Source organism: Lepidochelys olivacea (assembly GCF_965140295.1).
Source record: "Lepidochelys olivacea isolate rLepOli2 genome assembly, chromosome: 10".
In the NCBI taxonomy this organism is placed as follows: Eukaryota; Metazoa; Chordata; order Testudines; family Cheloniidae; genus Lepidochelys; species Lepidochelys olivacea.
This window is the reverse complement of record NC_140420.1, coordinates 45,159,705-45,175,698: the sequence shown is the minus strand read 5'-3', so window position 1 is coordinate 45,175,698 and position 15,994 is coordinate 45,159,705. Positions and strand designations below refer to the sequence as shown.

At 40.9% G+C, this 15,994-nt stretch overlaps 1 protein-coding gene across 5 annotated transcripts in view; it reads left to right on the top strand.

Annotated features, from left to right (window-relative positions):
* CSNK1G1 (casein kinase 1 gamma 1) overlaps positions 1-15,994 on the top strand; it is a 260,942-nt gene that overhangs the window by 159,655 nt on the left and 85,293 nt on the right. For all 5 annotated transcript variants that reach the window (XM_084640922.1, XM_084640920.1, XM_084640919.1 and 2 more), the window contains one exon: positions 8,863-9,014. In XM_084640922.1, the coding sequence (XP_084497048.1) occupies positions 8,863-9,014 (152 nt within the window). The remainder of the gene's footprint in view (positions 1-8,862; positions 9,015-15,994) is intronic.

Below are 15,994 nucleotides of genomic sequence, written 5' to 3'. Positions count from 1 at the left end.
TTTGATAACGAACATTTCTGAAAATAAATATTTTAATCTGAGGTACATGACTGGCTCCTGGAAACTGAGCTACATCTGTCCCTGAAAACACACAAACCAGATCAGGTACAGTAGGTTCACTGAGTAGCATGAACCCAGGTGCAGTGCAAGGAGCCTCACTTATGCCAGTTTTATTCCTGTAGTTTGGATGGTTCTGGAATAAGTCACAGTATTGGTTATAGTATAGACATACACTTGCTGGATCTCTTCAGGATGTCTTCATACTGTTCTTTATTTTCTGAGTTATTTTTGTTCAGTTATTTTGGGACATCTTTGAATGACCTGTTAATTCCCTGTGACAATGTGAGTGAGATTATATCATTTATTGGACCAACTTCTGTTTTTGAGAGAGACCAGCTTTCTAGCTACACATAGCTCTTCCTCAGGTTTCTCTGGCTTTTGGCCAGTTCTGTCTTTCAGCAATGGAACCAGATTTGCATACTATCAGTATTCAGTATATGCTGCTCTCCCACTGGGCTAGACTCTGTGCTTTTAATGCACTGTATAAAAAGAAAGGCTTAAAGATCAAGATTTGTATAGTAGCTTATGTTTTCTGCTTCAACTAAATCATATCCCTTATACAATATAATACTACAAGAGAATCCACATAACTCAGTAGCGTTGTCAGTCAAAGTCATATTCAGGTGAACAGTTGGCCTCTTCTTTGGTCTAAGGAAAGCTCGTTGAGGAGCAATGTTAAATAGATTCTAAATCTTCATTTTCCCAAATTCTCGCTGGAGTTAGGAGAAGGGGGAGGAGAGATTCCAGGGATGACAGCACTTTGGCGGGGAGATTTTTTTTTTTTTTTTTTTGTGAAGTAGCAAATGGGATGCACTCCAAGTCAGAGTATTAATTGGATACAATTGTCATATCTCCGTTTGCACATTACTTCATGAAGAGTGAATTCAAATAATTATTCATTTAAATCATGGTACATTGGGCTGCTTTAGTTGGTGGTGCTCTGTTATCTTGATAAACAAGAACTCAGCTTCCTGTCCAGGGCACAGGGATTGGAAATGCGATAGCGGTGACAAGGTTAATGTCTACATGAGGAGAGTCTCAAGATGCTCAATGGCAATCTCTCCAACCAGCATCTCCAGCCTCTGAAGGAAGATTGTCTAGTTATTAACTTTAATAATAGGAGTGCTTGAGGGTGGGGAGAAATGGAGACTAACCATGGAAGCTTACATTCATGCACTGACAAGTACTTCTGTTTTGAAAAATACTTAGACAAGAATGACTTTAGTTGTGCATCTTAGCAGCCTGTTTGCATGTCTAAAAGTTTGACACTTTGAAACTGAGGCAGTAAGTCTGGTGGGATTACTAATTTGCTTGGCAGGACAGCTGCTAAATGAGCATAAAATAGAACGATATTAAGAGAATCCATATTCTGAGTAGTGTCAAATGTCAGGCAATGGTGACTGCCAAGTTACCTATAGCATAAGTAAATTAGGCTTGGTAAAGTGAGTAAAGGATTGCAGGAACCCTTAAAAACAGTGGGAACCCTTAAAAACTTGGCATTTACTAATATTACCATTTAGATGTTTCAGATAATACCCCCTTTTGGTAAGTACAGGACAGACCACAAATGGCAGTTTAAAGAAAAACAAAGCGAACCATAGGGCAAATGGCCATTTTTTAATGGCATTCATGATGAATACCAGCACATCCAGTTATCACTTTGCGAACAACTGGCAGTGTTTGCAGGTTGTGAAGCATGTGTTTGGCCCCAAGTCTTGCCTCTCAACTGTTTAGAGAGAATTAAACCAAAGAAAGTGTCCACTGATCTTTTTTGGAAACATCTGACATAATAATAAATAGCATTACACTACACAAAGTCCTCCTAAGATAACTAAGATCAAACTAACTTTTGAAATATAAGTGCTCTTCCATCTAACATATTGAACTGGGTATGTGTGAGTCTGACATCACAAACTTGTGGCTTTTTGGTCTTCCTACCAATTTGAATCCTAGACCAGGTCTCCTGTAGAAAAGGTTTGCTGGTATAGCTGTACTGCCAAATCTTTCTGATGAAGTCATAGGCTATACTGGCAAAAAAGTGCTTTTGCAGGTATAGTTTATACCAGTTTGGTAAGTGAAATAAGCTATACTAGCAAAAGCACTTGTATACCAGTATAGCTGCTCCGACTCTATGGCTTTTGCTGGTATAGAAATGTCACCAAAAATCACTCCCTTAACCAACATTGGTTGCCAAAAGCCAGGCAGGGGAAACACCAGGTGTTAGAGGTGTCTGTTGGTGAAATTCCTCAGGAAGCAGGTAAGACAGCTGCAGAACAAGGTGGCTCATCTTCGTAGCATCAAGGAGCATGAGGACTTTGAGAGGATGCACATGGAGACATCTGAGATGGAGGATGCTAGCCAACTACAGATGACTACAGCAGCACAAGAGGAGGAAGGAGAACTGTCTGCTCTGCAAGGAGCAGACTAGCTGTTGGCCACCTCAGGCAATAGACTTTGCTTCCTCCCCCACCCCTCCCAGGTCCCTGTCCATCTAGTTGAAGAACTGGTATACTGTACTGTCAACACAGGGTGAGGAGCAGAACTCAATGACTGAGGAGGAGAAGCCATTTGTTCCCAAGGCTGGGAGGTTTGCAGCTACTGCACCTGAGAGAAGGAGACAGAGTGCTTGTGGTTGGGGACATCTGTCTGAGAGGAACGGAAGCATCCATGTGGCAACCTGATATGATGTCCCAGGAAACGAGCTGTCACCCTAGAGCTCATGTCCAAGACATTATGGAAAGATTGCTGAGGCTCATCTGCCCCCGATAACTACCCCATACTGCTCATCCACATAAACACTCATGATGCTGCCATGTCTGACCCTGAGCAGATCAGGGCTCTGGGAGTCAGGGTGAAGGGGTCAGGGGCGCAGGTTGTGTTGGAGCAGTTTGTGGAGGATAAGGACCCAAGCAGGGACATGTGCATCCTGGAGATGAATTAATGGCTGTGCACATGGTGTCAATGAGAGGGCTTCGACTTCCTTGACCATGGGATGCTGTTCTGGGAAGAAGGTCTGCTGGGAAGAGTTGGGGGTCCACCTGACCAAAAAGGGGAAGAGCATCTTTGTGCACTGACTCACCAACCTAGTTGAGGAGGGCTTTGAACTGGGTTCAATAGGGACAGGTAACAAAAGCAAGTATAAAAAAGGTGAATTTAACAGAGTTAAATATTAGTGGGGGAGCATGGAAAATTACACTAGGGTCATAGGAATGACGAGGAAAATCAGTGGGGGAATCCATAGGCACCGGTTTCCTCTGGCCCTGGGGGTGTTCAACTTCTCGCCCCCACCCCACCCCTTTTCCCAAGTTCCCACCACCACCCCCTCTTCCCGCCCCGCCTCTTACTGGCCTGCACAAGAGTTTGTAGCCTAAAACAATAGGATAAAGGATGAGAGAGAGAGAGAAGAAGAATGGTGAAGTAACTTGCCCAAGATCATGCAAAAAGTCTGGGAATAGCTAGGAACAGAACAAAGCTCTGAATCCTAGTCCAGTAGCCTATCCACTAGACCAGAATTTCCCAAACTGTGGTACATGTACCAGTGGTGGTACGTGAGCTTGATGTTCCATCCGTTCACTTCCCAGCAAGTTAAGGTGGTGTTTCATCATGAACTAATAAAGTTGCTTTACTAGACTGTGTACTAAGGAATTATTTGTTTTGTGTGGTCATTAAGTGATAAGTCAGCATTCTGGAATAGGAACAGGGTGCATTTTTCACTACACAAATCTTACAGAACAAGAGGAGCTATCCCTTTAGAGTGGACCCACTCCCTTGTTGCCTATGATAGTTCTTGTACAAAATCATATGTTGGTCATTGAGTAGGGGCAGGGTTGTCCTTTATTTCCATACTGTAAGTACTCAAACTGTGTGGGGGAGAAGAGAGGAGCTGCCCTCCTTTCTTCCAGCATTGCCATCGTTCCAGTTGGCAGTTAAACGGACTGTTCATGCTTCTTCCAATTGTTGTTTGCTCCTCTTACCATTGCACCCATGTTTTTCAGAAAAATATTATAAATGAGTGAGTGTACGAGTTCTCTTGTGGTGTGTAAAGTATCAAATGGGCAATATGAAATGAATTTTGGCCTTGTAAAAATATATACATATACTTTTGTCTCTTTTAAAAACCCTTTGGTTTCACCAATTGCCCTGTACATGCTTGCAACCAGGAAGCAAACTCCATCCCTTCTCGTGGAGGAAATAAGGCAGCACAAGGAATAGAAAAATGGTTTCTGTGTGGGGAAGTCCACTTGGTTTTAGTGAAACAAAACCCTGGAGTCAAAGATTCAGCAGGTAGGCCTAAGCATGTTCATTGTTTATACCACATAGTTGTTTCATTAATATGCCAGCACTTCAGGTGACATGTATTACAGCCATCCCCCTCGAGGGACCTCTGTTGGCAGAACAGGATAGAAGCAGAGGGTGACTGCTTTAGGATTGGATCCATGACCCTTTTCTCTCCCATTCCCCAAAGCATCAAAGGAGAGACAACCTCAGCACAGCCCGTCTGCTAAGAATCTGGAGATACAGGGTCATGGTGTGGTTGCCTAACTGTTGCCATCACTGATATTGAGGACCATTTTATTTGCAAGTGGAGATGGATCTTGTAAAGAGCTCCACACAGAGAAGGAGCTTTGGGGAGTTAGGGATAGTGGTATTTAGGGGGATACACACTGAGCTCTCACATTTAGCACAGAGGGGTCGTTAAAGCGACCTTATTTTCTCTTTTCTAATCCTTTGGGCTTAACAATTTCCTCTTGTATCCCTATCTTTGACCTCTTCTTCATCTGGGAATCCACATTTTTCCTAGTTCTGCCTACCCCCTCTCCCCCCTGCCCGCCCCCAGCCTTCCACCCTTCTCTGGCCTGTGTTAGACAGGAGGTCAGACTAGATGGTTCCTTCTGCCCTTGGAATGTGTGAAATCTATGAATCTGTCTTCTGCCTTTTTTTGTTGCCAGGAGTCTACCAAAAACCCCTCTTTCTCCCCACTTCCAATATCTGTTGCCATTCTTCAAGCTCTTCCTACTGTTGCTTCAGTTTCCTCCTGCTACTCATCTTCTGTCACTTGGTTTCTTTTTGTTGCCCATGCTGGTGGATGGGTTTTCCAATATCAGATTGTCAGAGCTTCCAATCTGCCTCCTCTTTGTCCCTCCAGCACCGTTGGTGACCTGCTTCCATTATTGGAACCCAGTATGAGACCAGGGCACCTGCTGGGAAGTTAGATCATATTGGCATTCATTCTTTCTGACAACAAACAGTGCCAGTAAAGTGTACCAATTAATTCCAGCTGTGTACATTGAGATGACCCAGTCCTTACTAATGAGGTATTGCTGGTCTCTGAAATGGGATATTTAAAACCCTGCTGGAGCTGACTTGTCCCAGTGCTACTCATGCTTTGCTCTTTGAATTGGTTCTGTAGTGAAGAAAGAGAATACCCTTGAGCTGGACTTCTCTTTTCTAAAAGAGACAATACATTCTTTTTATGGTCTTACTTCAATTGTTTGGATCAAATCCGAAGATCCATTAAGTATTTCAGCCCACAGAGGTCATCCTTTCAACACTGTAAATGTTTGTGTAACTGTTGAACATAAACATAAAAATTCTAGTGGCTAGACATGCAGTTTCTGCAGGTATTTTAAGTACCTCACTAATTTGTTCCAATGACTGGCAGGCTACAGTATAAATCTCCAAAATTAAGTGAACATAAGTGAACAAACATTGTTTTAAAAAATATAGAATAATCTTTGACAAACAGTACTTTGTGTGAACAAAGCTTTAGTTATACTGGACAAGCTTTAGGTATACTTCATAGTATGCTAGTAACAGTTCAATAGGATTAAGTTTTAGTAATAAGAAACCTCTGTACAACATTCATTGCATTTTTAAGAACTGGGGAGTGCTATTGTTTGTTGTGAATCATGTATTGTGTGGATTAGCTGGATTTTCCTAAAGGTACAGTAGAGGCAAAAGTTACTGTAGTTGTGAGTTTGCTCTAATTTTACATGTCCTCCTGTTACGTTTATAAGAAGCGCATGGGATCTTTTTCAGGGAAAAAGGCAATACGCCACATTTATAGAGAATACAGCAGTTAGCATATGCTTTTCAGTCTCTCACACACACACCCACCGTGCACACAGTCCTGCCAGTTGAAGTTTATAGTTACCAGTCCAGAGTCTGGATCAATCTAGTGGCCAGCCAGGTTGGTCATAGAGGGGAGCCAGGCTCTGTCAGTTGCGATCCGATGCTCCTGGAGTTGTGGCAAGACGAACCCAAAGTCCCATGGCCAAGCACCCTGTTCGTATAGTCTTTTTTTCTCTGTTGAAGTCTATGGATTTTGCTGTGTCAGTTTGTGACCGGTTACTCCTTAATTGGTGTATCTTTTAATAACATTCCAAAACACCTCCAAGAGGGTCATTCCATCCTGGTTTTGATTTAGTCAATTGTCTTGTATTTAGGGGTGCCAGCCTCCACCTCACGGTTGTCAATCTGCCCTTCCTCACTTATGGATGCGTGTTGATGGTTCTCTGGTTAAGTTTCTTCACTCCTCCTTCCTTGACCATCTGACTTTAACAATGGCCTTCACACCTTATCTTTTCCTGATGCATGCATTCGTCATTCCGATGAAGTGAGCTGTAGCTCACGAAAGCTCATGCTCAAATAAATTGGTTAGTCTCTAAGGTGCCACAAGTACTCCTTTTCTTTTTGCGAATACAGACTAACACGGCTGTTACTCTGAAATGACACAAAACAGTCATTTACAGAGGCCTTCAAAGGTAGACAAACAGCAGTGTTCTATGTTGAGCAAGAAAGGCATTGTAAATTAAATTTTACTAAATCTTGTAATCAAAACAGTTCACATTGCGGCTCCGGCCTTCAACATTCCTCTAGTCTCATTAACATAGACACAATACAAAATCCTGTCTCTTACTTACTAAACCTTAAAACAAAGAAATGTATATTTAACTAGAGTGCCTAATTTATAATGCATATAGGAAACCATAGTAGACATTATAACTTATCCTAAAACAAAAGGGTGACCATAATTAGTCATAAGGATTGTTCTGGTCTGTCCCTGCCTTAACATCAGTACAGACACTGGCAGTCTGTCAGATGAGTTTCTACAAATGTCCCTGAGGGTCATTCCTTTCTACTATTCAAAAAGGGTGGCTGGCAGGATGATCAAATCATACATTAATTCTTATAGTAGAAATACAAAAGCCTGCTCCTACACTCCTTCACCCCAACTTTGCTCATGTGGAAGAAAATAGTATGTGATCAAGTAACTAAAAATGGTATAAGGTACAAGCATGCAGAATTAAGGTATATGGGCTACCTTAATTCTGGCACTTCCTAAATTTTGGGTACATGATTCTTGCAACTTAACTTCCAATATAGTCTTTTTGCCTGGAACAAATTATATGTTATATATACATATTTGATCCCTTAAACATCATGTAATATACTGTTCTGTGGCTCTTTGGCTTCACTGATGTCTGAGAACAAATTGTTTAAACAAACATCTAATTCTTGTCTATATGTATAGTTAATGTTATCTGAGCAGCTGGTAATCTATCTTTTGTATGTTAAAAATGGACAAGTCAATTTGGCATTGGGCTGAACTCTTTGAGGTTGTGTTTCAAAATAAGTATCCCCTCTCCCCGTTTGTCTTTTGAAACTGTTTGTGAAGCAAAGGCTGAAAGCATATTCTATAATAAAATACAATGCTTCTGCTGCATTGTCTCAAACAGATGCAAAGAGGCTGAGTTCCTGTACTAGAAGAAACCTTGGAGCACTAGCTGTTGGCCCATATCACATAATATTGAATCAACTCTATGTAGTGATCAATTGGAATTCTTTCACAGGGCAGCAAATTCAAGAAGTACAACTCTGCTTTGGTTAGTTCAGTGAGTGTTCAAATCAGACCTTGTGCAACAGGAATCTGCAAGATCAGCCTTGTGTTGACTGAGCCATTGTTTCCCCCTTTCTGGTGCCCTTTGGAAAACAATTTGTGTTTATCATCCAACATTGTCATCAGAGTTGAATATACATTTTCTTTTATGGGCATATTGAAAATGTATTCCTGTGCCTTTTTGCGGTCAGAGAACTGACTACAGTTAGCAACCACTTACAAGGGTTTTGTGTATGATTTAGCAAAATAATTTTATGGATAAGTTTAACTGATTAGATAAATTTCTTATTTCATCAAGTGAAATAAGATATAAAGATTAAAAATCTTTGCATTACTTATAGTGCTTATGTGTGTTTTGAATTATAACTCTTACTAAAATGCATGTATATTAACATAAACCAGATTATGTAAAGCTATGCTGAAAACAACATACATTGGTTTACAAAGGAGCCCTTTCTTGACCATATTTTTTTTTTAAAGTAAAAAGGTTTTACCTCTTTGCAGCTGCTTGAACTAGTCAGAACATAGACTTGTTTGGGGTTCATGGCCCCCAAATGTTTAGTGTAAAGGAGGGAACTTCTTACAAATTATATCTTCTATGACCCAAACTTTTGCAGTGCTAGAATTAGGTATTTCATGTGCTTATAGTATTTGTTGCCCTAAAATCCATATGCTTTACAAAGGCTTTCTTTGAGAAGAACATGTACTGTTTTGCACTTCTTTCCATCCATATCAATAAATACATGTGGAAACTTTTTTCTGCTTGCTGTGCAAGATCTGTAATGGGGACTATGAGTTAAGCGATAAAAATAAAGCTTGGGGACAACAAAGGGTCTGACTTGACAGGAGTAATACTAGTGCAGTCCTGCTCACTTGTTTAATTTTTTCCCCTGTTCTTACAGCTGAAGGCCTTCCCCAGGTGTATTACTTTGGCCCATGTGGAAAGTACAATGCCATGGTACTAGAACTACTTGGTCCTAGCTTGGAAGATTTGTTTGACCTCTGTGATCGAACTTTCACTTTGAAGACGGTATTAATGATAGCCATCCAGCTGGTGAGTAGTGACATTGCTGGCAGGGCCTCTGCCACCTTTTTGAACTATTCCAATTTGTGTTATATCCAACAATATCTTAACTATTGATGGTGTGACAGGGTCGGGCCAGATGGCTATAGGAGAGTAATAGAAGGCAGATATATCAGCCCCAGGCTCAGTAGGTCCCCTTTCCCTGGGTAAGGTAACAGGGAAGGTTCCAGATCAATCAGGAACCTTCTGGAGACAATTAAGACAGGCTGATTAGAACACCTGCAGCCAATCAAGAAGCTCCTAGAATCAATTAAGGCAGGCTAATCAGGGCACCTGGGTTTTAAAAAGGAGCTCACTTCAGTTTGTGATGCGTGTGTGAGGAGCTGGGAGCAAGAGATACTAGGAGCTGAGAGTGAGAACGTGGACTGTTGGAGGACTGAGGTGTACAAGTATTATCAGACACCAGGAGGAAGGTCCTATGGTGAGGATAAAGAAGGTGTTGGGAGGAGCCCATGGGAAAGTAGCCCAGGGAGTTGTAGCTGTCGCACAGCTGTTCCAGGAGGCACTCTAGACAGCTGCATTCCACAGGGCCCTGGGCTGGAACCTGGAGTAGAGGGCGGGCCCAGGTTCCTCCCAAATCCTTCCAACTCCTGGTCAGACACAGGAGGAGTCGACCTGGACTGTGGGTTTGGAAAAACAGCCAAGCTGAGGGCTGCCGTGAAGCTCCAAGGCGAGAAAATCCGCCAGTAAGCGCAAGACCCACCAAGGTAGAACAGGAACTTTGTCACAATGGGTAAAATTAATAGCCATTGGCCTGTCAGCCCTTGCTGTAATACTCTCTTGAAGGATTTATTACTCAGACATAACAGTCTGAATGGGGTACAGAATCTCTAGATATGGGAGAAAACTACTACTTCCTCCAAATTTGAATAAAATTCTTATTTAGGAGGGACGGATGGTTAGTTCTCTGCTCTCCCCACTCTGTATTAAGCTTTGATTAGTCTTTAATTACTTTCTGGATCATTAATATGTACGGATATTACCACTCCTTAAGTACAATTGGTCAGAGGGTCATTGAATGCCTAGTCCTCAGCTGAGAGATTGTGTTGTTGCTGTCCTGAGCATTGAGAGTAAATCAGAATGGGGAACTCTGTAAGGTTCCAGGATGTACTTGAAGGAAAGATTCCGTTAGCAAGAAAAAGTCAAGTTGTAACTATGCTATTAAACCACTTAATGACTTGTTAGCTGAGGAGTAAGTTCATATTAACACTGAATTACTCCATGCATTTAACTGTAACTATGGTGCCTTGAAACATTATAGCATGACATGAAACAAATGCAGGGAAACATACACTGTATTAAAGTAACACTAGTCCTCACTAACTGATGTAAATAGTGGGGTTCAGAATCCAGGCAGTTGGTAACTCACAACACCACCACCTCCCTAATGATCAATGTGTGTGCCATGCCCAAGTATTGAAGTACAAAGTGAGACAGGTTCAGTGACAGGTTTTAATTTTGATTTCCTTGCTTATATTGTGCTTTACAGTGAATCTGAATTAGAACACTATTTTAATTCTTATCTTGACGTAGCCATTGACTTGCTATATGGAAACATCACTTTGCCTGTTTGTGACTGTTTTTCTTCCCATCCCATGTCTTATCTATTTAGATTGTAAGCTCTTCAGGGCAGGGGGGACTGTTTCCTTCTATGTTTTTGTACAGTGCCTCACACAGTGGGGCCCATATCTCAGTTGGGCCCTCTTGATGCTACTGTAACAACAATAATTAAAAATAATAATGTAGCTGTTCTGTATATTGTGTCTGAGAAGTGCACTGTCAGTTCAGATCTTTAAGTTAATTATCAGAGGGAGTTGAGGAATGAAAGATCACTTGGGCCCAATGTGCACTACCATAGTAACTATGATCATGGCTGAACTTACCAGATCCATTCTTGTTTGTATAGCACAAATAGGTTACAGCTGTGAAAGAGAACCTAGCAGTTTTAGCCTAGCAGTTTGGCCATACCACCATCTACATTACAAATGGTAGTACCATTTTCTTCAGGAGAGTCTGGTCCCTTTTCTCCTGAGCTATGTTTTCTTTTCCAATTTCACCCACTGTTCTCAGCAGTTTGATCTGCAGGGTTGGCCTGAGAGTCCAAGAGCAGCCCAGATGGTTCCTATAATGGTCCCCTTACTTTGCACTCTCATCTAGATCAGCAGGACTAATCACTGTGACAGACACATCTCAGGCTCTTTGGTGCACGTGCAGCAAGTTACAAACTGACAGAAAGCTTCAGCATCTTGTTTTTCATGCCAAGGGATCAACTTAATACTTCCTGTGACATATTTAAAAATAAATTTGTTCTATGAATAAATATGAAGAGCTAAGTACATATAGCTTGGCTAAGAAACAGCTAGGGGCTAGAATGGGGGACTTAGATTTATAGATATGTGAAGGGAATAAACAACGAAAAGGGAAAGGAATGAGTTATTCAAGGAATGTAATTAGGAGTAATGGGAGAAATTACAAAGTAATTGTTAAACTCTATATCATGAAAATCTTCCTGGCAATGAGACCTATTAAATTGTTGTATAGAATCTCTAGGGAAGAGATGAAAGCCTCTTGTTTAGAACATTTAAAATTAGACTACATGATAGGAAATAATCCTGCCTTGGCAGGAAGATTAACTAGGTGGGTCTTAATGTCTTTGCCGTCTCCAATTTACACTCATATACAATGAGATGGAATCTTAGGGGCTTTTTTTTCTTACTATAATACACCCTTAAAAGTAGTGTAATAAATGTGTGTGTTGAAGCAGTTTTCTCCCTTCCTTTCCCACTGAGAATTTTATAAGTATATAAATCCTGAATAACTCCTTCATCATGGATGCTTTATATTGTCCCCTTAACAATATCAAGCTGACATAGCATTCTCCTGGCCACCGCTGCAACAGAATCCCAAGATAATTTACTTCAAGGAAACAACATTCCTGAAGTGAGGCAAAGTTTTAAAGTTTAAAATGGCTTCTTAAGTATTGCCAGTCCCAAAATTCACAAACCATAAGTCAGATCCCAACAGATTGCAATTATTTAAAATGATCAGATCATGCATGTGGTCTGTATTCTGATTTTTGACCTACCCTGCCCACCCCAAGGTGTGTGACTACAGCATTGTCAAGCTATCAACTGAATCATGAGTAATGCGATTTTAGTCTTTGTTGTTAACATTCTTGCTAGAGAAGCCAACCAAGATCAGGTCCCCATTGTGTTGGGTACTGGACAAAGAGGAGACAGCCCTTGCCTCAGAGATTGCAATCTAATGCAAATCATAGTGGTGAGATATTGATGCGGAAACATGACATGTACCCACTGAACCCATTTCATATAGGGGTCACCAAACATCCATCACATAAGAACGGCTTTTAATACCTGTTGAGCTGATCTGGATTCAAACAGGTGAACTACAAATCGGACTGTGTACTTCATTAGCAATGCCCTGCGGCATATCATCTCCCACAAACACTAATGATACACCTTTGAGAAGAGCGATTGCTTTCTAGAAAGTAACGCTTACTAAATCAAGCTGTGATCTTTTGGCGCTTAAACAGGCACGGTCTTCCATTCTCTGGACACAAACAAAATCTCCCACATGTTGCTGTCACTCACACTAGAGTAAAGTGCCCCGTCCGATTCTTAAAGGGACAGCTCCTATTAACCAAAATACAAATGCTAAACATACAATAAAACCGATATAACACAACTTCCAAATTCACTTCTAAATACAATGCTTTATGATATAAAATCAGTCCAACAATTACTCCTGGATGCTAGCACTAATGCTTACACATACATACTTTTTTTTTTTTTTTTTGCGTCCAGAGGTCATCAGCGCATTGAACTCAGAACCTTCATATCGACAACACAGGTCTCCTCTGCTTCAGCTATAAAGACATGGGTATAGCCATACTGGATTAGACCGAAGGTCCATATAGTCCAGTATCCTGGAAAATATAGAAGTAACCGGAGTGGGGAAGCATGCTGTTTTCTCTGTATGGACCAGCCCATACAGGAGAGACAACATACACTCTGCTGGAGGGTTACACAACTATTAGTGAGGTGGTAGTGGAATACTGGGCATCCTATAAAGGACAACTACTGTGTTAATTAAAAACCCTGTGATTTGGAAAATCTGCCTTGGCTTATGTGGACTAGATAAATTTGTTGCAATAACTGTCTCCTGGCATGGTGTAGAAGTGGAGAGTGGATGATAGCTGAACATGGAGCCTTCCAGTTTATAGGACTAAAGAATTGGAACTATAAAAGAAATTCTACTGCTTTTTCTATCTTCCCTCCCTTGCACTTCATGGACTCTGGATGTAAAGGAGCCAGATCAGTATCTTACAATGCTGCTGGAGTGCATTAATTCAGTGACTACATAATCTAAAAAATGTTTGATCTTTCCAAACTCCCACTTTGTCTCCACCTACACATCTTGCTGTGAAAGTACTTTTTAAAAAATAAATTGAAGAAGGTAGTACTGGTTTTCATTTGAGCATCAGCTTGGCATCCTTTTTTTTTTCTTTTTCTTTTAAAGTTGACCATCCCAATAAATGACCTATCCTAGTAGTAAAGACAAAGTACTCATACTGCATTTTAAATCTTACTTTGTCTGGGGGTTAGCTAGCTCTCCAGTCCCTTTTAAAGGGACACTTTTCCAGGTTGAACGTATTCCAAACATACCTTTTGATCTTCAAACCTACCACTGTGTGAAACAAATGATTGAGATGTGTGACAAATGGCTGAAATGTGGAACATCTGTTGTGTTATGCATCATACCATAATTATTTAATAATGATTGTTAACTATAAAACAATCTGATTTAAAAGATTTTTTTTCTCTGTGTGTATTAAATTACTTTTTAAAAGAAAACTAAAAAAAGTTTCAGCATGTAGAAATGAGTTCTTTGCATGGCATCTGCGTATTGCCATTTATGAGATCAAGGCACTCACGCTTTGAGCTCCTAGAATCATCTAGAAAACAGTGTCTTTCGGGTCCACTTGCCTATCCTTTCCCCTTTTATCCTGGATGGCTCCAAGAGTATAAAATGAAGAGTGGCCCAACCACCCTTCAGTTCCTTCTAACTTCTGACAGTCCAGTGAGCTTAGATTGCACACACCATCCTCAGTGCTTTCCTCATCAGTTTTTCTTATTTCTATTTCTTCTCTTTTGGGGCAAATTTTGTTTATAGCTTGTTAGTTTTTTCAGTCACATTTTTCTTCTAAAAGTAAAGAGAAGATGCCTGACTGGCATAGGCTTTGTCTGCACTTAAGGGTAGGAGGGCTGCCGCAGGCCCCCCCTACTGATGGAGGAGGCTCCCTAGGCCTGGTCAACTAACTCTGGCAGTCTGTAAATAGAGCTTGGTTTAGGGATCTTTAAATAGAGCTTGGTTTAGGGATAAGGTCCCCTGGTCTGTTCAAGGTGACCTAGGAGAGTAAGTTATGTGCCTAAACCATCTCTCTGGACATTGGATCTGGATCTTCAGAACTCAGATCCTTCAGCCAAGTGTTGACCTGAGGCTGCAGAGCATGGATGCAGGGGTCACGAGATCCAGAAACCACAGCCAAGTTGGATCCATAGTTGACACATTTGGATCTGAATCCAGAGGCAGAAACCAACTTGCAGCTGGATCTAACAGTCAAACATGAATCCAGTGTTAGCATTTGGATCCAATTTTGACAGCCATACAGGAATAACTGCTAACCACAGTTGCCAAGAAGGGATCACGTTGGCTGGGATCCAGCCAGCATGAAGATCAACTGTCACTTGTCTAGTGGTTCTGTACCCCCTGAGTCCTGGATCTACTCAAGTTGTTAAGGTCCAGTACTGCAGTTCCAACAGTATGATCTTTGTGAACTGCTTTCCATATTGATTCTGTGTACGCCATAGTGGTATGAGCAAGCAGATCCATTCTGGAGATCCTCACGACACTGGAAGGGGGAAACACATTAGTCTTTTAGAACAAATTTTGAAGGACAGATTAAATTCACAGGTAATTGGAAAAGCAGATGTAATCCATTTGCGTTCACCAAAGGTAGATCATGCCAGACTAACATGATATTCTTCTTTAAGAAGATAAGTGATTTTTTTTTTAGGCAAGGGAAATGCAGCAGATCTAATATACTAGGACTTCAGTAAAGCATTTGACGCTGTAAAATTAGAGAAGATGGGGATTCGTCAAGAATTGTAAGGTAGGTAAGGAGAAAAGGAGTACTTGTGGCACCTTAGAGACTAACCAATTTATTTGAGCATAAGCTTTTGTGAGCTACAGCTCACTTCATCGGATGCATGAGCTGTAGCTCACGAAAGCTTATGCTCAAATAAATTGGTTAGTCTCTAAGGTGCCACAAGTACTCCTTTTCTTTTTGCAAATACAGACTAACACGGTAGGTAAGGATTTGGTTAAAGGGAAGAAAGCAACCAGTTGCTCTGAAAGGTGAGCAGAGAGACTGAAGGGAGGTTATTAGTGAAGTTCCTCAAGGATCAATCTAGGGACAGATTTATTTAATATTTCTGTTACTAACCTTGGCACGAAAGTAGAAGTGTGTTAATGAAACTTATTCATGTTACAACGTTGGGAGACATTGTCAATACAGAGAAACATCAGAATATTATGTAGGAAGAACTGGATGACCTTGAAAACTGGAGTAACAGAAACGGGATGGAATTTAAAATGCAAGGTCATGCACTGAAGGTCTAATAAGAATTTATGCTATATACTGGAGTATCATCAGTTGGGAGCGACACAGGAGGTGAGAGACTGAGGTGTGTTGGTTAATCACAAGATGACTGAGCTACGAAAAAGGCAAATGTGATCCTAAAATGCATCAGGTAAGGCATTTCCAGTAAAAATAGAGAAATATTTCAACTATTCCCATATTGACTGGATAAGTGTCACCTCAGGACAGGGTGTAGAGAAGTTTCTAGACATCATAAATGACTGCTTCT